Genomic DNA, 26333 nt, shown 5'->3' with positions numbered 1-26333 from the left:
AGTTGACAGCGCTGATTACTTACAAATTCATATATGATCATTTGTTTATATATATATAATACAGTGTGTGTCCTTTCTGAGTCCCCGCACTATTGAGCGTAGGAAACTGAAAATTTGCTTGGATTCCTCTTTTGAACTTGGTCAGGCTAAGACGGGGTGACAATTTTCTGGGGAGGGGCCATAACAGGGGGATTATTTTATACCCAAAACACAAAAATTGTTTTTGGAGCCTAAGAAGACTAAATATGAGCATGACTTACAGATAGAAAGAGGACTGGCGTCTCAAAAAACAACAATACGAATAACGATGTTTCTATATTTATTCAAAATCAAAAATATTATGGGCAAAAATAAGAAATCGGTGGATATTTCACTTTTTTTTTTCAGCTATAAAAAAATGCAAGGTGAAGATGAAATATTGGATTTGTAGATAAAACAAAGTTTGTAGAAATTTATATCAGTTTATTAGGAACAGTCCAGTCTAAGGACGTGTTATATAAGTACTTGCGACAGGTCCTTAACACTGTCGGTCCTTTAGACGGTCAGGACTACAACCGATTAAAGGAAGAATAAATAAAGTTGAGTAACGTCATCAAAGGCCGAAGTTTATACGAGGTGTGTTACAAATTTTGCGACCAACATATGTTTGATATGCTAGATTTTTTGATTTTACTACATTCGCAAGAGAACATATATTTATTATTAAAAGCTATATAATATGTTTAGTTTGTCTATGAGAGGCATAATTGTTAAAAGTATTTTGTGTGTTCGGCGATTTTTTCCTATTGAAATAATTTGCATAAAATTTTGTGTAAAAAATGAAATGATCAGAAGTTTTTTCCGAAACTACTGAACTTTGACAATAAGAATCGTCGTATGAGCAACACTTATTATCTGTTGACAGACATCAATGATGATCCTGATTTACTGAAAAGAGTTATAACTGGTATCGAATCATAATAAACCAAATCCCAAGCGTCCAAATGGAAGAACCCATAACATATAGCGAAAAATCGCCGACCACGCAATGTACTTCTAACAGTTATGCCTCCCATAAACAAATCAAACATATTATATAGCTTTACACAATAAATATATGTTCTTTTTCGTATGTAAAAACATTAAAGTAATCTAACATACAAAATATACGTTGCCTGTGTAATTTGAATAGAACCTTTGTTTTTTAACACACTTAGTATGCTTTTAGGACTAATGTGCAGGACTGAACTGGAACGAACCGAGAGTAAAGTGGATGGATCTGTAGTTTTTAGTCTTAATTAAGAACTGTACAACTCTAATCACAGAAGACAGTATTTGAAACAGTTTGACTGTTAACCAATTATTTTGATGATTTTTACAAGTGATACACTAATCAAGGATGTCAAAATAAGGGAGGGGCAAGCCTGATATCTTTTTAATCGACTCTGAATTGACTTGAACTCTGAGCAGGTGGACTATAATACAGTTCTAGTTTTTTGAAATTTTTATGAGGGACCATTGGAGATAATTATGATGTAACAAAGAGATTCGTTTATTATATAGAAATATGATTTAGAAATAATAGTCGGTAACTTGTCAAAGAAATATTAAAATATATGCATATACTAAATATATATGCTTGAGAACAAATATGACATCATAGACAAAAAAAGAAAAAAAAGAATTTTCCAATCTACTACATTATATTTGTTTTCTTATTATTGATAAAATTTATCTTTATTAATTCTTTTTATATATAAAAAATGAAAATATTGAAAAATTGTCAAGAAATACTTTGTTCATAACAATAAAAAATGATTTCACATATTTTTGCTTTATTCCCCCGCCCTTCTACTATTGTAAAAAAAAAAGTAGATATATACTCGTGCTGTACTCAGTACAAACTCAGTTTGTTCCTCTTTCGATCTTAAATTATTCCCTTGAGACCGATACTTCGGTCGGAAAACGGTTTTAATGTGTGAACCCAAAACTTATTCTGTCTCCCATAGAAATAAGTCACAATTTAGTATCGTACAACGTCATGTATGAATAGTTACTTATTTTAAAAAGTGTGTGACGTCATTAACAGTGCATTAAAATAATTGTCCATTTCGAAGATTTAGATGAGACCGATCTTGTTCGCAGGACTTGTCTAGAACACCAATCGAAATACTAATATAATTATATCCTATTTAAATATTTGCAAGTGGGCTCACAAAAAGACCAAGGGTGTCCATCGAGGGTGGACTTGAGGGGCTAGATAATTTTTGCATTTTACTAGAATTTTTTTTCCAAAAAAATTTAGTATTTATATTTTTTTTCAAAAAATTGAATTTCTTATGAATAGCTATAGGTTTTTGATTTTTTTTCACCAAAACATTAATATTTAAAAATTTTTTTTTTTAAAAATTACATTTTTCTAAATAACTCTGAATTTTGGAATTTTTTTCAAAAAATTTCATTTTCCATATTTTTTTCCAAGAATTAAGTTTTCTGTAAATTTCAAATTTTAACCAAAAATTTATTGTTTAAATAAATTAATTTTCTGTGAATAGCTAATGATTTTTGAAATTTTTTTACCAAAAAAATTAATTTTGCTTCATATCTATGAATTTTTGAATTTTTTTATCAAAAAAATTCAATTTTCAGTATTATTTTCTACAAATTTCTGTGCATAGCTAAGGATATTATTTTTCAAAATAAATTAAATTTTTGATTAGCTATAAACTTTTAAGATTTTTTTTGGAAAAAAATTCCAAAAACCATTCACAGAAATTTAATTTATTTGAACAATAAAATTTTGGATACACTCCAAAAAAAAACCAAAGAACATATATATTCCTGATGACAGGCGTCCTTTCAAATATGGAAACACTTGTAATATGACTAATAAATGAAAACTGGGAAGAGAAAATGATAAATATGATATATATTTGACGTGACCTCAAATTCTACAGGACGCTCATTGGTTAAGAAAACCACCCTTAAGTGAGAATAAAATGTGACTTACCTCAGATGAAGTTAGGTAACAGAGCCGAGAGTCGTGAGAATGCACACTATCAATACTAATTTGTTGCTGTACAAAATGACTATTGTTATTACTGTTGCCACAGCTGTTGTTGACTATATTTGAATTTAAATTCGAGACAGAAGTGCTATTAGGATTATTCGCAGTTGAGTTTCGTCGACGTAATTCGTTTCTAGACTCATGATCGGATACATAACCTGAGCGTATGCTATCTTGACGTCCATTCCTAAAAAAAAGAAAATATATGTTTGCTATTTCCATCCATAAAGACGATAGCCTATTTATATGTGGGACAAGCAGTTTTGATTATAAAACTCAAGTTAAAAAATAAAAAATGTTTAAAAAGATAAGTTTGGATATAACCCTATTGTTTTTTTTATTTCTTGGGATTGTCTAATTTAATAGATTGAGGGTCTTAATTCAAAGCTATAAACCAAGGGATGAAAGATTGCTAAATGATCATTTTTGTATTCAAATTAATTAGACAATGAAAAAACTTATTTGTCCTCTAGGGTAGCTAAGTATGCCATGAATATTACTCTACAACTATCAACGAAGCTTTTATAAGTTTGCCCTTTAAATTGAATTAAAATAGGATTTTTAAAAAAGGAAGAAAAAGTTACATATTTCTTTATGAAAAATGAAGAAATAACGTCAACCAGTGTATCTCAAAATCGATATCTCCCGGGGATAAAGTTTTATAAAAAACCAAAGAAAGATCTTTAAGCTTATTGACTTGTTTCACCACTTTATTTAAAAGTTTTAGCCTAAAAAAAACAAAAAAAAACTGCATGTTGGATATATATAGATTCAGTGCAATATTAGATCAAAGCTATAAACATGCTAAATTAAATCGTTTTTCACGTTCAAGATGTAGTTTTTTTTGCTTAGTTTGTATATATTAGATATTAAAAAAAAAAATAACTCATTAATAAAATATTAAAATCAATACTAAATAACTACAGATCCCTATTCTATTGAAGCAACTTTAAAAAAGATTTTATCAACGGTTTTATTGGCCTCTGTATAATTCTTTTTTTCAACAGTTACTTCCTCAGCACAAATGCACAAGAAATATCTAGTACAAGAATTCTTTTTATTTCATATAAAAACTATCGACTAAATCAGCTGCAATGCTAAAAGTATGATTTTGTAATAACAGGGCTGTCCACAGGCAGGCCTGGAGGAAATGTAGACCAGCCCCCCAAAAGTAATGAATTTTTGAAAAATTATCGTTTTGAAAGAATAAAAATATCACGAAAAAACAGGGAATAAAATTTTTTCTTAAGGATTACTTTTCTAAAAAAAATGTAAATCGAAAAATTTATGCTGTGGACCAAAAACACCAAGCAAGGGGGGGGGGAGGTACTTGGTTTTTTTAAATGAATAATAATACATAAAATACTGCGGGCACCCCTGAATACGGACTCATTTGATCAAATTTTTGGTTTAAAATCTTATTTTTATACCCTCAAAAGTAATAAAACACCTTTACAATATGTGCATACTTTGCAAAATGAGGGGGGTTGCCCATAGGAGAGACAATGTAATTTTGATGAGAAGTACAAAAAGTTTCCAATAAACAAAATACAAATTACCATTATTAAAAAAGCCTACAAATAGATTGAAAATTATCTTATTTTAGAATACTATTTGAGGGGGGAGGGTACAAGTAAAACAGTTTGAGGAACACTCATTTAAGTGTCAAAAAAGAAATTTTTTGATGTATTCTCCTGGGACTTTGTTCGAAGCTAATTGATTGTTTAAAATCCATCGAATCGGGTTATGCTCATATTAGAAAATCCTAGTAAAAATAAATATGGATAAAAAAGATTATCTCTTACTAACTTTGTCTCACTTCTTATAAAAGCCCGGATTTGAGCAATTACAGTAACATTTATGTGTGTGCAATAAATATTTTGATTTCAAAATGATGTATTAATTCAAGAGTTTCGTCCTCTTTCGATTTGTAATCATTGTAAGGGCCCTCTCATCAATGGAGGTCAACTTAATTAAGATTACAAAAATATATATGTAAGTGGGGAAAAGAGAAAAATCGTATGGGAGGTTAAGATTTTATTCTTTCTTCTTATACATATATTTATATGTCTTGGTAGGCACACATTGAAAATTTAATTAGATTATATCAGCTTTTAAGATAAACCCTTGATTTATGATTGTTTACACTTTTTATTTGATTACTATTATTTAAACCATTTTATACCAAGTAAAAACTACAATGAAATATTATATTTGTCTTACCTGAGATTATGACTAGAAAGATATGCTCTCCGATCATTCCCATTATTGATAAAACTTTTACTTCCTCCTGCTCCACCACCAATCATACTACTGGACCTATATGTCATTTCATTACGATCAGAGAGATAGCCTGATTGCTCCGTTCTTCGATTAGAACTCATTGGATCTGGGATCACATTGTTACTACTCCGAGTAGATGCTTCTAAATTTGAATTGACGCTCCTTGGTCGTGTATATTTGTCGGGTACGGGCCGGGAAGGCATGGTTCGTGAACGGTCTAAAATGTTAGAAATATATATATATAAGATGTGTAAACACAAAATCAATCATGATCATCAAACAATTAAATGAAAAAGTCTCAAATATTATTTGTTTACAACGTAAATATATATGTACACCCAAATAGTTCCTTAATGAGCATATTTTGGTCAATTATGAGCAGCGTCATCCAATTTCTAGGATGGCTTGATATACCCAAGGGGTTTTAGTAGTCGACAGCTACTTAGAGTGAGAGAGCTGTAGAAAATCATTTTTAGCAGTGGGCACAAAAATCTCCAACAAAAGACGCCATAAATACTGCTTGGTCAAAGTATGACTATTGACTATAGTCATAATTATTGATGTTCAAGTTATGTAAATAAGATTTATTTGTATTTTTGGCTTTTATTTATATTATTATTTTGTTTTACATTTTCGACATTTATTTGCATTTTTATGTAGAAAATGTGTATTAGTGCAAACTGTTCATAGTAACATCTCTGAACACACTCTAAGGTTTCCCCTCCAAAACAAGAGAGATCTGTTTCTTAGCTTCCACATTCCCGTTTATCAAATCCATCTTGCAGCCAAAGCTATTGAGGTTTTTACAAGCCATTTTTTCTCTATAGCTATTAAGTGCATCCATTTTTCTTTATATTACCAATATATAACTCTACGGGAAACCACTTAGCTTTTATACCCTGTTTTATTAAATATTAAGTATTTTGTATGCATTATTTGGATATAACTAGTCCCAATATATCATAAAAAATCAAAACAATAAAATTGTTGCCAGAGAGTCAAATATACTTATGACTAGCTTGTTTTGTGTTAATAGATCTCGTATAAGTTATTTAACGTAATAAAAAATTGGAATTTGTTGTAGGATCCCCTTGATCGTAGTTAAGGTTTCAAAATGATTCTTCCCCAATAATAGAAAAATAATTTTCTTCCATCTAAATATCTTATATATGGTAAGCGATTGTAAGGGAGCAATTGGCCTGTCAAAATATACTTCAAATAAGTAAAGAGGTTAGTATATGTAATTGATGTGAAACACATTTTTGTTCTTCTAAATAGAAATCATACACATTGTACCTAAATACACAAATCCTGACTTATATAATTTAGAGATTCGTGTTTCAAAATTGTAGACAATTGAACCATAACTTCAAGGAAGTTAAACGTTTTGAATAAATCATATTCGTATCAAGATAGACTCTATAGAATGAGACTAAAAAAAATGATCAAGATATTGACACAAAAATAATTGGTCTTCTATTTGAAAACGATTAAATTGTTGGTCTGAAATCGCAGTTTGGACTTAAATATCGGTATAGACAAAATCACTATAGACTAGTGGTGTGTAATGTCTTTGGGACCGATTCTGAGAATCATCAGACATTGGGAACGGTCTTTAATGGTCAGTTCTTGAAATTTCCCCCCAAAATATCGATGGTTTATTAAGACAAACAAGACATATATATTAAGAACATTGCACATATAAATAGAAAAAATATTTTTACTTAGTTATAATTTAATCTATTATAGAACAGAACAATTAAAAAAAGGAAACAAAACCCTCAACGAATTCACAAAGGATCAATTTCACATTCTTTAATGACAGACAATTGAGACTGGACTGAACCACGATCCTAAATTAGGACCAACTCAACGCGACTTAAGACGGAACCGAAAACTTATTCGGTCTTGGACCGAGTTTAAAAAAGTAGTAGCTAATACTTAAGCCTCTACTTGGACCCAAGCTAAAGTAATTGAGACTTTACAAGTGCTGCAATTAAGAGCCCAATATATTTAACCTCCCATTATATTAAGAAACTATAAATAATAGTTTTTAAATATCTTGCTGTTTCTTGTATACATAATATCTTATTTTAAATATATATTTTTTAAATATTGCAAGAAATGAAAACGAATATTTTCGGTTATATATGAAATAAAACTTTTCATTTTTAAGTAAAAATATATATTAAACATGCAATATTTATCATTTATAATTATGAATATTTGGATATTAAAAAAACAATTTTTCTTATATTTGATACGTTTTTCTCATACAAAAAAATGATGGGCATTTTTTTTGTTGCAAACAAATTTAAATATTAAGAGCTAATTTTTACAAGATCTATGAATACAATAATTAAAAAACCCTTCTAGCTTTCTTTTTTTTTTGCAAAAGTATATTTCAAGTACGTGTAGGGTAGACTAAAACTTTAGATCTTTAATTTGGATGCGTGTGTATATATTGGACGTGGGATAATATATCGGTTCAAATGGATAAACCAATTCAGAGGGAAAAATATATAATTTATAAATCATATCGGTATCGGATAGTTTTTTTATATAAATTTTGATATTTGCACCCATATTTTATCTGAATAAGGAATGAAAAAAAAAAGGTTACTCAATTTTTGTAGCCAAGGAATGCTTAATACATAGAGGTATACCACACTTGTGGTATGCTGGTTCTTAAGACCATCAGTCCTTGGGACCGGTCCTAATCATAGACATACCGGAGCTCTAACATAAGGGACGTCAAATCCTATTTTAAGCCCGACGATCATTTAATCACGAAAAATCATTTTAAAAAAAACTAAGCTTTTAATCACCTAGTATATGTGTATGATTGTATGTGTTCGAATTATGAACTAAAGAACTACTTAGTTATATATGAATCAGTTTTATTAATGCCAAAATAAAAAACAAAAATGTTATTATCTTTAACACATTTTCATTCAATACTAAATTATACAACCAACAGACATCAAATATTATCTAGAAGCAAATGCTCGCGATCCGCATTTTTTTTCGCAAATTCGTTGATTATCTCCTCCATCTTATTATTATTTATTTCTTCCCTTTCCCACCTTTTTCCCTTTAGAAAATGAGACTGACGCCAGGGACGTCACGTGAGGTCCCTAATGTACATCTATGGTCTACCTGTCGTTCCTTAAAAAAAATTCTAAATATATCGAAGATTTATTAAGGGGAATCAGATAAATGAAACATATATATATATACACATTTGCACATATCTTACAAGAAATATTAATTTTTTTCATTATTGTGCAATATAGTACAAGGATAGTATATTTTTACATAGTTATATAATTTATGATGCTATATAACGAAATAATTAAAAGAAAGGAAAAAACATTCTCAATGATGTCACGATGGATCGATTTTATCTTCTTAAAAGACTAACTAGAGGGACTGATTGGGAACAGACTGGACTGAATCACGAGTCTGTGGTCCTAAATGAGGATCAATACAGCACTAGTACTCACCCTTAGATGAAGGAATGAGTGTAATGGTTATTATTTATGTACTTCTTAAAAGGACTGTGACAAAAAGGTTTGTTCCCAGATTACATTAGTCAAACAATCCACGATTAGATTTATTCATATCACAGTCTTTTTTTTAACAATCATTTTGTTAACATGACTAAACAAGGATCAAATAGATGAATTCGTATTTGATAACTCACATATATTTGTTCTCAAGAATAAGTCTTTTTGATGAAGTAAAACATTAACTAACAAATTAAATACTGTATCCTTAGGATATAAATCCGTTGTTAAACGAAACAAAACAATTGTGACAAAACAAAAAACGCTTACGAGAATACTGGTAAATCAAATCATAAATAAAATATCGGATAGGTAAATAATTTTGATATCATGTCTAGTATATATTTGACTGCAAGCCCGACCAATATATCTGATAAAGTCAACCTATTATAGGGAGTTTAAAAATAATCGGAAGTCGGACTTAGTTTGTCGATTATTGTCAATACTTTTCCTCTAAAAAACAAGTCAACAAATTAAAAAGATTTCAAGTTTTTAATTTAGAAATAAAGCCTTGAACATATGGTCTTAAATGAGGTAAGTATACATTTTTAAAAGTTTACTCACACTTAATTAATCTTTTAAACCCTCGTAATGCCATGTCTAATTACTTTTAAATGTTATAACTTTTTGATAACTACATCATTGATAGAAGTTTAACGGTAATGTCATAAAATTTAAATTTAAGAAAATAAAATATTCGTCTGTTCTCGTTTTTTACATACTCAGATTATAATTGGAATCGAACCCATAACTCCGTATGGACCAAGTTGTAAAATGAAAAAAAACATGGATAGAGTTGTATAAAATATGAAGTGTTCTTATGAAAAAATAAAAGAGACTAAAAAATGAGATGGTAAGCCTGACAGTTTGAAGAATGTTTGGGAGGGAGATAATCATAGCTGCCATGATGTTTCATTGAATTAGCTATGAGCGGTCATGAGATGAAGAAAATAAACACAAACCCCACTCCAGCAGGAATTACTCCGATGCCGATCCTTAATTCTACTCCGATTCCATCAAAGGACTTACACCTATAGCTCCCCAACAAATCCTCAGGTTAATTTTTGTCATTCATGTGCACACAAACTACTTATTACTTGATGCTTCTATGTAAGAATTATGATATCAGCTTCGGTAACTAATAGTTCATATTTAAAAAAACTCTACACATAGACCACGTCATGATAAAGTAAAGTATAAATGGATATAAATGTTGAAGCTTACTTTTTCTCTTTAGGTAAGTACTCTGTGGATTAAGTCCCGGACCCAGGTCATGCAAATCTTGCTCTGTAAATGACAAATGAAATAAGAATCAAATATTGTATGAGTATATATAAGTTCACAAATGAAATGAAATGTTAGTTATATAAAACAATAAATTAACATAATTTGAGAGTGTTAGTGGTTGTGAGGAAAAATTAATTTGTGATGTAGTTGTATTTATATGTTAGGTGGATGTTGAGTAAGACACTATCCATTGTTAGTAGAGCATAATGGAGTTAAAAAGTAAAAAGCAAGATATTATAAACTGACTGAACCTCTTGTATGTTTTTCTATTGCTAATTTTTCATGAATAAGAGATACGGCACTGATAAGCCTCAATCTACGAAGTTCCTCTCTTTTAGAATAAGATATAAATCCTAAATCAGACGAAATGGCATTTCTTCTCCTTATTGGATCATCCCTTAGAATTACTCCATTTTTGTCACTTGCAGTTGAGGAGGATCGTTTACAATGATACAAAATTGACTCTGAATTTGAAGATAAAATCAATTATGGTAAAACATATAAGGTATGAATAGTACATCTACGATTAAGAAACTAATTATATGTAGAGAAGGGATAGATTTACAAACATTTATTTATATTAATGTACAAAAAAAAACCGGAACATTTTAAAAAGGTATTTGAGCTAAATATCTAATATTGAATAATAATTTAAATAATTGTATGTATTTTAATTCTCATATTTTCATCCTTTAAGATCCAGAGTTAGACTCCTTATAAAATTAGGGGGGCTTTCAAGTCAAATTTGTAAAGTAAATTTTTTTCCCCCTCAAAATCTTAATGAAAAGAAGGATACATGAATCATACTACGCAACCTCGTGCCCTGTATTTATTTCCTCTCGTAAAGTTCCTGTTGGGAATGACGTCTTAGAACATGAAAACTATATTGATAGTTTGATAGATAGGGAAACAAAAATAAACAAATAAACATTAGAAATTACCAAGGTTTTCCATCGAGCGAGTCAGTAATGCTTCAAATGTATGTAGACTGTAGCTTTCAGCGTCCATTCCTTTCTCTAGAGTATTTCTTAGATGCTCTTCATAGTCCATAAGAAGTTGGGAAGTCGGAGAGGCTGGTGTATTTTCAAAATCACTATTGCCATTGCTAGAGCTCGGTGTTGTAGCAAAACAATGAGAGTCAAACATTCCTGCAGTGTCTGAGGGTGGACTTGGATCTCTTTCATTAAAGTCCAAAAACAAATGACGTTGATTTGATTTTCCTCCAGTTATATCCGTGTTTTTCATATTTCCAGGCCTCGAGGCTGTATTATTAGACCCGCCGCCCTCATTATTTTTACTATGATTGTTATAGAATGAATTGTTACCCGTACTGGGACGGCCAATATCTCTGTACACTGATTTAACAGCATTTCCGTTCGGCCTAGGTAATCTCCGTGAGCCGGTATCTGGCTCTGACATAAACCCAGTATCTCTATCACTATCATATCTACCCGTAGGTCCGTCTAAACGTCCTCTATGACCAGCACTTACTACAGTGCCATGGATATTTGCTATATTATTACGTCGCCTGCCACCTTCAGGTGATGTCACTGGACTCTCAGGCGCCGTATGCACCACTGGCTTCAGCATTTTTTTGAGCGTTCCTGAATCGATACGACATGCTCGTCCACCACTCCCTTCTTGATTATGGAGTTGGTCCGTACTTTTACTACGCATTCGTCTCACACTTAAACTACTTTCACGTGGTCCACCACCACCTCCTGCATAATCCACGGATTTGGAGTGTAACAAATCCTTTCGCGATTTGAGAGAGCCTGATTTAGAGGATCTTATATCTTTTTGAGCGTTCTTAATACGATCTCGCTCTCGTACACTACCATATCCCTCAGTATTTGAACTTGGATCTCCTCGAGATGTACTTCGATCCCCTCCTGCACGGGATTCGGACCGTGAAATTTTCTCTGCACAGCCTACGTCATCTCTTGATTCAGATAAGTTTCGAGGCAGTGTTTGTGAGCCTAGATGAAGGGATAGAAAAGAAAAAAAATCAACATGTCAATATATGAGGTTCACTCAGGAGTTTACAAAATAAATTTCGATACTAAGATATTATTAATAAAGTTTTTAAATGAATAATAATTAATTATTGTTTAAATCAATACCCCCCAAGAGTTAAAATTAGTTGTACCTACATATGGTGATTATATTAAATGTGATAGAAGAGCTAGGCAACTCCCTGGGTGTACAGCATGTTCTTGCAGAAAATATATAGAATAATCATTGCCAATAATATTTGTAGTCTACCGAGTTTAATGAATCAAACATCCTTAAGAGAGTTTGAGGGAAAAAAATACATACGTGCTATTAGCTCATTTTTTTGGGTAAGAACATCTTCTCAAGTAGATGAATAAATATGTATATACATTCAAAAATAAACTGAGACTTGATTTGTTAAAACATTAAGCACAATTGCTTCTTTACGATGATGACTAAACATATTTATTTAAAAGAGAAGTATGGGCAAATTAGAACACACCTAAGAGATCTTAAATGATGAATATAATATTCAGTGCAAGTAATTAAAGGTATCTTTGGGTTAAAAGGATTTGTTTTAGATTAAAAAATAGAGGAAGAGGCATTGAAAGCGCATGCATTGAAGGTTTTTTTAAAAAGAGATGGTTATCCTTCGATCCGGATTGGGGTCAGTAAAAAAATATGGAAGGAAGTATTCACTTTTTTTTTGTGAAATTCATGCTTGAAGATTTATTTTTAAATATAAAAACTACTATCAAATTTCATTGTTATTAATACGTTTTCATTACAAATTAATTTAGTAATTAAAAGAGAAGGAATAGACAAATGAAGGTGTGAATGGATAGAAGTATAAGGAATGAAAAAAAATCAAATCAAAAGTGGTACTAAAGGAAGTCAACAAAATCTCTGAGTTCTTATACATATTAAGTAATACAATTGTCGTCCTAGTTCTATGATAAATAATGATACTCTCAAAAGGATGGAAGTATGTTTATGTATAATATAGAAGTTGTAAAGGGTGTAAATATATACTGAGAAAAAATCATGTAAAAATAACAAATTTACAAAAAAAAAAAAAAAAATCAAATCAAATGATAGAGAATAATTAAAAAAAAAGAGTGAAAATTTGGTATTTTTCAACATACCCCTCATGGAAGACGCGTATTGATATCTATGAAGATGTTCAAATTGCTCAGCAGACATACAGGTGCACTGAGGAACCTTTCGACCTCTAGTAGGGCTACTTGGCGTACTTTGTGACGCTTGCCTCCTTCGAGAGGCTGAACTACTACTTCCATGTTGATGGCTCGAACCCCCTCCACACGGAAGCATACCCCCTGTAAAAAAAAATAACAAAACCGTGGACGAGGGAGAAGAATAAGCCCGGACAAAAAAAAAAGTATTTTTGTTACTAATGTGAAGTACATACAGTGGACCTGCGTCTTTCTGCCTGATGTCATATTTTCTAAGTGGTCATATGAAAGTAAAAGCGATGATGCTTTACCAAGTGAGGAATGTTGTTTTAAGTGGTCATAGTTTTATAATATGTATGAATCTTTGCAGAACTTAATATGCAAGTATAATGATTGTGAATGACAAAAGGCTGTCCAGATCCTTACTTACCTCTAATACGTGGATCATTCGAAGCCCGGAGTCGTGCGTACTGTTCTGAAGTCATGCATGTACATTGAGGCTCTCTGGACCGTGATGGAGAGGCAGGTGTGGATCTTGAGCTAGGTTTATTCCCACTGCAGCTATTTCCTCGTGTTCGTGCCTGTAATAGAAAGAGAGATGTTGTTATTTTATACTATGTGTCATCACAAAAACAGCAATCAACATAAATGAGAAATTTCCTATAATTTAATTTTCTACTTCTTAAATACTCATTGGCGTATTTCGTTTAATTATGTTCGATATATTCAAATTTCTGGGTTAGGTAGAGATATTATATATTAGAAAGATCAATAGTTTTCCTTTTTTTATATATCCTATTTGGTCATCAAATGTCCGTTTTTATTAAGGGAAAATGATATATGCTAAAAATAGACTTAAAAAGAAAATAGTCATCCTTAAATTAAAGTAGGGAAATATATATTTTTTTAAAAGAACTAAATCTAAAAAGTTAAATAATTTATTAATTTCAAAATATGAACTCTCCCCTTTGACAAGTGCCTTTTTTTTGGGGGGAGGGTGTCAAATGATGATCCCTCTATTTCCCTTCGTATACCACGCCGTTACCTTTATTGTATCATACGAAAAGAAACAGAAAAAAGGAACAAAACCAGTTGATAGTTTGCCAGTTCTTTCCAACAATGATTGTTTAGAAGTGTTTACAGCTAAACAACAGCTAATTATATTTGCACCCAATAACGTTCAAAATGCAGTTTAGGGGGAAAGAAGCATACAAATCAACAGCTGACAAAAAACACACTGTATATTTTAGTGTTGGTCAATTAACATCTTGATACGGAAAGGGTGTAAAATAAATTTTATTTGGCTACATTTCTTCTCTTCTATGTCTGATTCTTAAAGGATATATTAATGTGCCCCTCTGTCAAAATAGGTTTGACATATCTGGTCTGGAGCCTTCATTTGATGAATGGGGCTTTATTAAGTTCCAATATGGTCATTTAAATATAATCATATATCATTTTTTTCCTCCATTAATTATTACTATGAACTTTTGGCACTCTTCAATGCAATTTGCGGCATATATATAGTATTACTCAGAAGATAATGAATTATTTGAAGACAAAATGTATGAAATCCAAATCATATCAGCTTGCTTTTGTGTTACTGGCTGGAAAATGTAAGTCCCATACGACGGGAGGAGGGGGCGGGGGCACTTCCCTATAGAGTATCAGAGTCAGGAAAAATAGGATGTGACTCGGATTTTTCGATTACTTTGGTACTGAAAAAAAGTGAAGGCGTTCAGAAAAATAACTCTTTAAAATAATTGATAGAAGTATTAATTTCTAAGAATCATCGGACACAGTATAGTTCATTAAAAAACTAAGCGTCGTCATTTGACTGAATTTGACGCAAATCAAATTATGTATGAAACAGGCCTCTAATTATTTCTGGAAAAAATTGAAAAGGCCCAATTTTATTTGTCAGATGAAATGTCAGTTAGAACAAATTGAGTATAATATTCCCCTCTCCGCCCCTAAAGAAAAATCCAAGCACCAGCCCTGGATATATGACTGTCCTTTATAAAGGAAAGGACAACGGTTTTTTTTTTTTTGCATTCTTCAATTCTTTCATATTAAGGCAACTTATTTATTTATTATTTTTCTTATTAATATAAATACTTTTTTCTTCTTTTTTTTTCATCCTAAATGACTCAAGTTCTATGTACTCATATTATTAAATAGAAAGCTCAACAGTCATTTCTTCCTTGCCCCCCTCCCCCTCTTGTCTTCTTGTTCTCGTATTTTATTCTTCTTCTTTCTATAGAAAGCAAGCATATGCAGAATAATATTGTTTTTAATAAAGTGCTTGATATTATATATATATATTCATTTGTTAAGCCCTGTTCATACACTTAAAGCACTATACTACTTACACAACATTCTCGAAATTGCTTAGCATCAATGGGAGATGTAAAGTTAAGGCCCCAAGTGTCGTTGGTTGAAGTATCCTTCCAATAAATAAAACACTCTGAGGCTTGACCAATCCGAGTTCCAGGTTGTATGAGCTTGACATCCAGAATTTTCTCCACTTGGGAATTGTAGGCCGTAATGTGAAATATTGTGACGTCAGAGCTGCCTTGTGAGGCTGCAGAGGATGGATCGTGATGAGAGTCAGTGCCTCCTTGTTGAAGACATGTTATGTTGACTGGAACGAGGTCCTCACTCACTTGTGTCCATTTGACTGTCCCTGAGCTGGACGTTGTTACATGGAATACTTCAGCCCAGAGACGGCATAAAGGAAGGCTGAATTTATTGTAAAAAGTAATGAAAAATTAATTCAATGTCTCACTCCTATAAGGACTGACATATATAGATAGCTATAGGTAAACTAAAGGAATGGATAATTAAATAGATACACTTGTGTTTAAGGTTAGTATTAAAAACCCCCATTTTTTTTCCTGGCATAAATTCTCTACACCTTTCATCATTTACAACTCAAATTTAAATACTTAGTACATTTCAAGAAATGCAAAGTCATTTGATATCAAGTATTATTTAAAAAGATCTTAGTACAAAGTAAGAACGAATAAATTCAAAGGCAAGAAAAAAAAGTTTTTTAACAATCTCTTTTTCAAAAAATAAATATCTGTAGAGTTCAATTGACATCTATGTACGAATTTGTAAGTACAAAAAAACTTTAAACCTTACCTGAGTAGATTACCATCCCCAGTACGACGACGTGAAGGTTGATGAGGAGCTTGCCAAGGCTCTTTACCCGCTTCGAAACGATAGCTATTGATCTTCAAGGGTCCACAGGAACATGATAGTTTATTACCCATTTTCTTTAAAAAACCTTTGAGTGGTACATTTTTTGCAGAGATCAAACGTGTTCCAAGTTTATTTCTTGTATCATGACCACATCTGTAAAAGTAATTTGTACAAAATAAGAACAAAACAAACATAGTGGCAATAAAATTGACACATTTCCATGTAAATATGAACAAATCATTTAATTACAACCACATTTTCACATTAAAAGCTATTTGGAATAAGCTATACGTGATGTAATATTTTTTATTTATGTGTGGATATGATATAATCAGTAAAATATATTGAATATTTTGCTGATAATAATATGAATTATAATTTCCTTTAAGGGAGTAGGTTCAACCTTCTTTGGACAGTGCATTTTTTTTTAATATCAAAGAAATTTCACGGCATGTGATGAAATAATTTTTTGTCTGGGATACATAAATTTTTGGAATCCTGTGTTTACCTTTCTTTTCTCTCATTAACCAAGAATATCCCTCACGGTAACATAGTGAGCTACGTCAGTTGAAAAACACTGCCTTAAGATACATTAATGATAAGAAAAAAGATCTTTAACTCAGTTTTTTAAAGCATATCCTAATAACTCCATCCATAAGATATCATATCATATCATTATAACTCAAATAGGGGTAAAGAATATATACATACTTAGGGCTAAGTAGTGGAGTCCTAAGTATATAACTATGCTTAGCATGTCCTTAAATGTATACATGTGTATCAATAATACAATCTGATGCAATATTTTTACGATTACATATTCAAAATATGTATGTAATATACAAAACGATTAATCTGCTAACGAAGGACTTTTTTTCCAAAAAATAAAAAAAGAAGAAAAAAACTTATAGGAACCAAGTGAAGAAAATCCATACTATTTATCATATGTAAAAAACAAAAAGATTATCCCATAGCATTAGCCACCCCTTAAAATGCAGATGGAGAAATCCTAGTAATGTTCTTTGATAATACGTGGCCCGTCAACACAAAAGCAAACTATGATGTTATTTATATTACATTCGTATTCTTCGACGAATATTCAACAATTTATATCAACAAATTATTCTGATGAATCCTTTGGCTGTATCGCAAATTCCACTTGAAGTAGACAAAATTCATGTCCACAATAAAAAATGAGAAATTGATTGATTTTATTTGAAAGGGACCATATCAGGGCCATTATAGGCCTCGTAAATCTCATGCCATAAATTTGAATAGTATGGCTATAATTAACTTAAAGATGTATATGACAATTTGTCGTGTATATATAAAGTAAATAAATGGATTTTCTTCTTTTTTGGATTCTTGTTCAAGATTACTTTTATGTTGAGGGACAACATATATACATTTTTTGAGAAAAAAAGAAGAAGTCAGTTTTGGCGTTTGTGCATTTAAGAGGCTTCTATAGTTTATATATTTTTTTGCTATAACTGTTGTTGCTACATTTAGTAGGTCAATAACAACTACAGCTATTTGCGAGACTTACGACGGTCTTAATGATATAATACAAAATCAATCCTTTTACAAATATAACACATGCATATGAATGTAGGTAGGCACAAGAGTGGAGCTCATTTTTAAAGTTTTGAAAGTCGGATTTTTTTTTCTTTTAGACTAAATACATCCTGTATAAATTTTGAACGGTTTTTAACAATATTTCGGGGTTGCTCAACAGTTTTGATATTTTATGATTTTTTTTTTCTTCAAAAAAGAGTGTTTTGATCTGAATATCATTTAAATCGTTTGTTTTTTCGTGTTAATTGTACCTACTAGGTACAATCAAACTAAAGCAACACTGAATAATTGTGCATTCGAAGAAGATGGAATCGGCAAGTGGCTACTAAAAAACAAACAAAAAATAACAGCCAAAAACAAAAGTGAATTTTTTTCTTTCTCTCCATGAAGCATTTTCTTAAAAACATGTGTTTTATCCCTCACACCTGCCTTTATAATTTTTGAGTGCATGCATTTATAATATATGTTATAATTATAATCTACTTGTATTCATGTTTCCCGAGACGAGACTGTTGTTGTTGCTGTTGAAGCTGTAGCTGTAATTGCTGTTGTTGCGAGGAGTTGGTGGAGTAGTGTACATTATTAGAGGATTGCCGAGAGTAGCCTCCTTGACTCCCCCCGGATCCCCCACCCCCTCCACCCGGACCACTGCTATTTCCACCACTTTGTCGACTTGAGCGGAGAGGCTGATGATGCCCTTGGTTTGCTGCTGCAGCAGTGGAGACGGACATTTTTATGTCCTTTTATTTGATAATGATTTGCTTTTAGCTGATTCTGATACTGTAGTGAGAGATTGTTCTTCTTGCTCTGACTTGCAACTGCGGATAAATGATCAGAAGAAGACGTGACGTTCCTGCTGATTCCAGATTCAGGGATTGGATTGGATTGCATGTACATATGTAGCAAATGTGTAACTGGTTCTATCTTTTTTCTTTTTCTTTTTTAAATCATGGAGTTATTGACTTTCCTTCAGAGGGATGTAAGATTTTTTTTCTTTTTACATATACCTATGTTTGCTTGTAAGTATGTTGTATATCTTTAGACGATATAACAATTCATGAAATGATACACAACTCTTCCTTTTTATTTATTATTTTTCTTTTTAGTATTACATATATTGTGTAGTCAGGTCTAATTGGAGTAGGCTTTGGGAATTTTTTTTTTAAGCCACACTTTTATAACACATGTTTCATGTCACAGAATGTCCATAGTTTTAACAGAAGCAAATAAAATGTGAAGGAGAAAAGTAGTAGCGTCGAAGTTGTGTATTTTTTTTTTCAGAGCATGGAGGAGGAATCGGACGTTGAAAGTCTACTGAGAGATACTAATGATGAACAATCATCAAGGAGCATTGGAGTTGGATGTGAAGAAAGAAGGCTGATGCTTCCTCATGTTATTCCTCCCCCCTCTTCTACTTCTCCTCGTTGCTGTCCTTATTCTTCGTGCTTACTCTGAAAGGCTAATGAAGATGAAAGATACATCTAATAAATATTTAGATGCAAAAACGAAAAGTCCTTCCTCTTCCTTCATTCAAGGTGTTAAGTGAGTAGGTTTCAGGCTTTAAGTATAAAAAGGTTACACTATGATTGTTTCCCTGGCTAAATAATAATAATTCGTATTAATTGTTTAATCATCCTCCTTTCTCCGGACTGGATTTATGGATTGACACGAACACAGCACAGACACTTATCAAATATATATATATATTTTTTTGATTCTACAAATAAACTATACAATATAATACTGAAGGAAGGAAGGCTCCCCTTTCGTTTCTTCTTCTAATTCTTCTTCTTTTCTTCCTTCAAAAAAAAAAAAAAAAAAAAAACTCAAATCCTTCCTCAACAACTTCATATATATGATGTAAAAAAAAAATATATATAGTTAACTATGTCTGCCTTTGGCACACACACACACTCTCTCTTTCTCCCTTCATCAGCTGCTACTGCTGATTTTTTATTATTGTTATTACCATCATCATCTTCTTTTTGGTGGGGTGGTAGGGCTTTCATATCGAAAAAAAGCAACTTGGTGTTGCCTTCTTCAATGTGTATTTTCTCTCTTTTTTATATCGATTTCAATGTCTCCTTGCGGCCCTCTTCTCTCCTATATGAAGAAGAGAAAGTTTTGGGAGAGAGAAACACGGCCTTTTTCAAGGCCATGCTTCTACTCCTCCTTCTCTCTCCTTCTGACTCTTCCTCCATCTTTCCCGGGGTTTTTTCCCCTCTGCATCTTCAGATTGTAATGTAAAAAAAAAAGTAAGAAAAAGAAATCCAAGGCCCACTTTGACACCCTTCCCCGCCCCCTTCTATTCTATTAATAAAAGTTCCATATTCTACTTCTTCTAAGAGAGAAAGAAGAAATAGTCATCTATTTACACATTATAGTGTAGCAACAGTCTTTGAAGAAGTCTAATTATAGCTTTTTTCGATGCTCCTATTTTATACATATATTGGCAAGGAGAGGGATCTGTATTTATATACACAAATGAAGTGATGCATTAGCATGCTCTGAGACTCTACAAAATTCCATGTCATAAAAAATTATTATTCTTAAATAAGGGACTCTATTTCAGAAAAGAGGCTAGTACTTCGTCATAGACCACGTAATAAAAATTTATGAACAGAAGGTTTTTATATATTACCATATATATATATATTGGTTGTAGGAAGTTTGACCTAACAAAAATCGTTATTTTTTCATTCGATGGTCAAATTTCTTACGTTAGCATTTCGGGTGTTTTTGACAATAAAAAAAATAACTATTTCTGATTTTTTTCCCCCCATTCGAATTCAATTCTCAAAAATATTATGTAACTATACATGTTTACAACGTTGGCAGTGTTCGTTGGGTGTCTTTAGGTGTGCTAAGAAAATTATGACCTCTCTAACCCGACTTTTCGATCTGACGTTAGTTCCGTATTTGAAAGATACCCTTACGAACGAGATCGTTATAAGATCAATGCCTGTTTCACACAGGGAAATAGCCCGACCCCGAGACAAAATGTGCAGATATCTGCTGATATTTGCGATGGCTTAAAAGACTCAGCATGTTATTTTTCTATTTCAAATATTGGAGTATATCCAACCCAAAACCCAACAACTCCAACTAGTCATTATGAAAAAGAAACGTCAGTAGTTTTCAAAAAGAAAAAGCATGGAGGTGAAAAGAAGAAGAAAAAGGTATGCAGGCAACACATGTGCTATGGTATTGAATCTAAAACGTGTGCCAGGCCTCATTGTCCTTTTTTTAATTTCTTCTCAAAAAACTAGGAAGTAGCTAATTCCACAAATGATTTGCTTTATATTGGAGATAAAATATTTAAAATTTGCTTCCTTATCGATTCGGGGGCACAAGTTTCTATTCTCCCCACTAATCTTGCCACCTATATCATTAAAGAGTCAGGTCGGCCCTCTCTTGTGACTTTTGGGGGCAATGAATAACCCCCAGGGGAACTACTTCAATCAATTTCTTACTTAATGATACTACATACAAATGGAAATCTTACATCGTTTACAAAACACAACCTATACTCAGTGCAGATTTTATAAAAGCCAATAATTTTATTAAAGACATGCAAAATAAAAGTGTATTTAAACTTCTGGAACATTTTAATCATAATATCACAACCTCTTATCCTCCTCATGGAATGCAGTCCTCATTGGACACTTTCAAGCGAGCTACGCATCTGTTTGTTCAAAACAAGCTAATTAAACTCACATTCGCTCAAATGTACAATGTCCTTTCAAGATTTTATCTAAATGTATCTTGAAAGTGGATCCAGGACATCGTTTAGATTTTGTTTTGGTTGATTGAATGAAACCAGGGTTTGGAATAGCAGATATTCTTCTGACGTTTCAAAACATGCATATAAATTAATCTAGTGTAGTCTCTGCGTCTCAGTTTCAATTCAGATCATTAATTTTATAATTTTAATTTCTAATGCGTGCATTTTTACCATTCAAATTTGATATGTTTGCTCTTATTTGATCCTTTCAATTCAAAAAAACTCATGCTTTCACCACTTTTATTTGGTATACTTGTATTCTCACAATAAGGATTTATTTTAATGATACCTGGAAGCAGATTCTAGGGGGAGTATTGTGGGATCTGTACTACCCCGTTTATAATTACATGTTTCATCCATGTTTATAATATCAGTCTAGCCTAAATACTAAGGGTGTTAACTTCCTTCATATATTTAGCATTGAGTATTAAAAATAACTACTTCAAAAGAATACAGGATCTTTCCTAAGTTTTAAGATAATTTTCTTCTAAAGTGATTTTTTTTCATTTTTTTCAATGATAAAAAATGGCAAATAACACCAGAAAACGTATCACCATTTTATATTTCCTACACAAATCATAAATGTCAACATAACTACAGGACACCCCTACCAACATAATAAAACAACAAAATTGAGAATCAAATGTGAATTGATGTCAAAATGAGAAAAAATTGTTTTCTTTTTTATAAGAATAGTATTTGCGTTTATGAATTTATTCAAAATTGTTAGATATCTAGCAAAATGCATTGGTATCACACATGGTTCAGAATTCCAATTAATATTGTTCAACAAAAATCCCTTTAAAATAAGCCGGTTTTTGACTTGATGACATAGGTATATATATATATGATACCAAATATTTTCCGATACAAGAAGTTATTGAGATTATATATCAAATGATATTTTTTCAACAAGTGATTTTTTTGTCATTTGTAATTTTGATTTGGAGTCTGTTCTCTATTACATTAGTTTTATTAATTATACTTTGGGGATTGTTTTAATTGTAAAAAATAGCGATAATAGACCCAAATTACTATAATCCCAGATATTTTTGAATTAAGATGACTAAGGGAAAAACGGTAAGCTAGAAAAGTCCAGAAATATGAGGTTTCAGATTTCATTATTACAGGCTGTATATAATAGGACAATTAATTGGTAACTGGTACAACTTCTCATAGATACAGACCACTGATTTTGGGTCTTTAGTTCAGAGCATTTTTGGAGGAAAAGGTACACTGAAGATAACTCATTATTACTTTTAAAAAATCATTATATCTTTGATTTTAGAATAAAAGATGAAAAAAATTCCAATCTTTGTGCTTTCACTTTTCTCCTCTTTTTTGTAATTACTAATTGAAGCACTTTTTTTTGTAAAAATAAAAATAAAATAATAATAAGATATATAACAATCTATCTATAAAAAACTGCTTTCGAACTTATAGAAATAACAATAATAAAAAGAGCCGAGTATTGAACAACTATGAGACATAAATTTATAGAGTATTGAAATTTTATTATTTTTATTGATTCCTTCCCAGATTTATTTATAAATAATCCATGGTTAGTAGTACACTCTCACGTTGCTCCCTACTGCAAAAACAACTTAGATAGGTACACCTAAATATGTGGCCCGTCAACACAAAAACAATCCTGAATGATTTTTCTCAAATTTGAGTATTGATAACCTACATTTAGTATTCTTCGACGAATTAACATCAATTTATATCAAGAAATCATTCTTATTAACACTTGAGTGTGCCCTAAATTGCAAATAAATAAGCTAAAATGGATTGTCACAATAAAAAATGAGTAATTAGTTGTTTTGATTTGAATGGGGCTGTATCTGAGCCAATATGCAGGATCCTTATCCAACTTTGGCATCATCTAAATCCTGTATGAGTGCATCACGGCCAATTTCCCCGCCTGCTCGTATAAGAGGCTAGAGGACTTATTTTTAGTCAGTTGTTGAGAAGGAGAAACACAATCACTCATAAAGGACCTAGTGTTTTGCTAATTTGAAATTTTGAAACTTTTTTGAACGCAAATAAGTAAATGATTAATTTTGCTAAAATCCCATAATTGGTGCCATCTGATCACCCGTTATTCGAAAATTAGTGCAGAGAAGATATACTCTTGGACCGCTCATGGAGGATTAATTTTTTTTATGAAGTAAAATGTTTATGATTGCTTTTACTTCATGAATTGAGATAAATTAAACTATTGACATATAAGAGCAGAAACAGAATAAAATGTCAAAAGTACCAACTCCAACACCACACTACTTAATACAGTTATGCCATTCTAATTTTTTTTTATTAAGCCTCTATTACTTGAAAAAGTAACGCACAGGGAAAAATAGAAAGTTGGGGCAGATAAGGCAAACTTTTTTAAATTTTAAACTGTATTTATTTAAAAGATCAACTAATGCCGAGCCAGTGATTGGGGCCCATAAATATCATATTAAAAATTGATATGCTATGAAATAAGACCAAATAATTTGTCGCAATGCATCTGCTTAGGATGAGGCCATAGTGTATTAATTTATTTAATTTAATGAAATCAAATAATGCTTTTAAACTAAAGCTAAAATTCTTTGGTCATCCGGCTAATTTGTATAAAAGGCCTTTTATTGGCTTAAATATGTCTATAAAATATTGGGCTGTATGTAAAATGAAGCAAAAATTTAAGTTTGGACTTTTCCCTTTTCTTGATTTTTGTTCAAGATTGTTTTTTTTATTAATACAACACATATTAAAAAAAAATCTTTCAAATATGAACATTTGATAAAATCTTTGTAATTCAAACTTTTTATTTTTATGTATGTATGTTTTAGTTAGTAATAATATATATAAAAAATCCAAAAGATATTTTATTTGTTCTAATCTCATCTTTTTTTATCTGTGGTCCAGCAAATTACATATAATAATATCTTTATATCTTATGAAGATACACAAAAATAGTACAATGTACTAACAGTCATTCAAAGCTTTTCCAATTCTTGCTCTGTTGATCTGTGCTCATGATTTTGTAAAGGTCTTTCAATTACAGCTTCTCCTTTGGTGCTGCAAGATAATAGGGATTTTATCTATTCTAATTAAAAATGCCTATTCATTAGTCTATTAATTTAATTATATACTCGTTATGTCTATTGACTGAGGTAGTACTTTAAACCATCAGGGAAAAAAATTAAAAAATAAGACAAAGTACTTCATATTGTTTAGTAATAAAGATTGAAGGTGCTAATGTCGGGTTTCAATTTATAGATTTTTAACACAGAGATTGATAATTTTTTTTTTACAAAATACCGGATAAATGAATGTCGTAACATCCATTGTATCTTTAATACAATCCATCACACGTTATACATGATTATAAAAGCTAATTTGTGGTGACTTATTTTCCAGCATTATTGTGATAAAAAAAACAAGGAATTGATTTTTTTTTTGACTGGGTGAAAGATTAAAAATTTATCATTTAATTTATAAGTGACGTTATATTGATTTTTCCCATTTAAGTAATGAAAATCCAGCATTTCTCTGGGGATTCCCAAAATACTTCTTGACTTCTGCACACTCCTCCTGCAAGTTTTTTTCGCACCATAAATCGACATTTTGTAACAAACATACTATGAGGGGAAGGTAATGAAAACAAGTCTAACATCGTATCTAGCTTCAGCATAGGCAGAATTTACACACATCTTTACTTTCATTTTTACTCTTAACATGGACTTAATCTAAAATATAAAAATTTGAAGAGTGTTTAGGAGGAGAACAGCTTAGTTGTCATGACATCCCTATAACTATTAGACAAATCCATTAGAGGTACACCCGCTTTATTTTTAAATCTTCTCTTCCTTATAATTAAAGAATAACAATACCAGCTTTGGAAAATTAAAAAACACTACTCAGATTCCCAATTACAAAAAAAAATTGCAAGCTAAGAAATGATTTGAATTAGTACTCTAAATATAAACAACCAAATTTTAATGTAAAATAACCCTTAATATGAAAAATTGAAGTTTTTGTCATTTTTGAAGCAGGTATTTTATGAATTTTCACAGTATTTAATTTTATAAATTTGTTTATTTTATTTAAATGACTACATATTACATATATGTTTCAACAATTCAACCTTCAAAATGACATCGACTTTGGTTAACAATGCAATCTATAATGCAACTGAAAGCACTTTATTCCAGTATATTAATGAAACGGATACTTACGGTTAAGTCAATTCTACGTATAGGAAAAGCTTCAACCTTGTTGCATCTAAGTATTTTGATTATATTGGGGTTTGATAAAATTTTGAAGCTATGCTACTAGAAACATGATTGTACATAAAGATAGTCTCTATTTATTTTGATGTATAATATTACATATATTTTTCCTTGATA

The 26333-nt window shown here is 31.1% G+C and overlaps 1 protein-coding gene across 38 annotated transcripts in view; it reads right to left on the bottom strand.

The window, feature by feature from the left end:
* The window catches only part of sif (still life), a 146706-nt gene that overhangs the window by 44035 nt on the left and 76338 nt on the right, over window positions 1-26333 (bottom strand). For 24 of the 38 annotated variants that reach the window (XM_040719977.2, XM_040719979.2, XM_071891083.1 and 21 more), the window contains exons 2-10: window positions 16521-16733; window positions 15746-16115; window positions 13804-13954; window positions 13326-13517; window positions 11127-12164; window positions 10437-10649; window positions 10123-10185; window positions 5270-5546; window positions 2990-3233 (exon numbers count right to left, since the gene is read on the bottom strand). In XM_040719977.2, the coding sequence (XP_040575911.1) occupies window positions 2990-3233; window positions 5270-5546; window positions 10123-10185; window positions 10437-10649; window positions 11127-12164; window positions 13326-13517; window positions 13804-13954; window positions 15746-16115; window positions 16521-16733 (2761 nt within the window). Of the gene's footprint in view, window positions 1-2989; window positions 3234-5269; window positions 5547-10122; window positions 10186-10436; window positions 10650-11126; window positions 12165-13325; window positions 13518-13803; window positions 13955-15745; window positions 16116-16520; window positions 16734-18638; window positions 20074-26333 lie in introns of those variants that run through there. The other 14 variants (XM_071891076.1, XM_071891094.1, XM_071891085.1 and 11 more) reach the window with 9 other exon arrangements.

The sequence above is a fragment of the Lepeophtheirus salmonis genome, chromosome 9, assembly GCF_016086655.4.
Source record: "Lepeophtheirus salmonis chromosome 9, UVic_Lsal_1.4, whole genome shotgun sequence".
In the NCBI taxonomy this organism is placed as follows: domain Eukaryota; kingdom Metazoa; phylum Arthropoda; class Copepoda; order Siphonostomatoida; family Caligidae; genus Lepeophtheirus; species Lepeophtheirus salmonis.
The sequence above is the reverse complement of the archived record's forward strand: the minus strand, read 5'-3'. Positions and strand labels throughout refer to the sequence as shown.